Source organism: Colobus angolensis, unplaced genomic scaffold (assembly GCF_000951035.1).
Source record: "Colobus angolensis palliatus isolate OR3802 unplaced genomic scaffold, Cang.pa_1.0 Scaffold84, whole genome shotgun sequence".
Lineage (NCBI taxonomy): Eukaryota > Metazoa > Chordata > Mammalia > Primates > Cercopithecidae > Colobus > Colobus angolensis.
The window spans coordinates 1,001,145-1,002,041 of NW_012122265.1; the positions used below are offsets into that span (position 1 = coordinate 1,001,145).

The following is an 897-nucleotide window of genomic DNA, read 5'->3' on the forward strand; positions in this document are numbered from 1 at the left end:
GGGCCAAAGGCCACCCCGCTCGCCCATAGGACAGCCTTCTTCAGGGGCCCACTGCTGTGTGATGTGGTGCTGTGGGAGCCCACCAAGGCTGGGGGGCAGAGAGAGGCTGCCAGTGAGGTGCCTGCAGGTTCTCCTGCTTCTGGCTGTACCCCCTCCTCGGGGCCTCTTTCCGGCAGACGGCGTGCCACAGCCAGTGCCTTCTGGACAACTCTTGCTGGCAGTCAGCTTGGCCAGCAAGCTGTGTTGCTGCTGGAGCACCAGGTCATCTACGGGCTCTCGTGACACTTGGCTGTGGTGATGCTGGCCCTGTCGCTCCACCCTGCCTGGTGACTCAGAACCTGGGAGGTGGGCGCGAGGCCCTGGTCCTCTAGTTCTGCAACCCGGTCTGCTGTCTGGCTCCCTTGCAGCTGGGGAGTGGCGGTTGGGACCCTGCGGTGTCTGCGATGTGCAATGTCTCAGCCCTCACTGGTGTCTCTTGCTCTCACAGGCACCCCCACTCACAGTACCACGATCGGGTCATCTTCACCCACCACCCCCAGCACTGTGCAGACAACCACCACCAGTGCCTGGACCTCCACGCCGACCCCAATCTCCACACTCAGCATCATCACGACCACAAGCCCGAGGCCCATCATTCTCTGCTGTGTTCTGAACGGCACCTACTACGCACCAGGTGCTCAGACTGTTCACATCCTGGGCTCGGGCGGCCGAGGCTGGTTTTGGCCCCGGCATGTACCGGTGGGTCAGGCGCCAGGGCTGAGATCGCTGTGGGAGCGTCTCAGGGGGCGGCAGCTGTCGAGGGTGGCTGTGTCCAGGGCATAGCTTCCCTCGGGTGGCCTCTGTGGGGACCTCCGTGCGGTCCAGCAGCTAGCCCTGCCTCTGGACGGTGTGGTCATG

General features: G+C 64.1%; 1 protein-coding gene across 1 annotated transcript in view; it reads left to right on the top strand.

Moving 5' to 3' along the window:
- Positions 1-897, top strand: part of MUC2 (mucin 2, oligomeric mucus/gel-forming) — a 47,725-nt gene that overhangs the window by 33,320 nt on the left and 13,508 nt on the right. Inside the window, 1 exon segment of the mRNA XM_011930144.1 lies at positions 488-673. Coding sequence (XP_011785534.1) covers positions 488-673 — 186 coding nt within the window.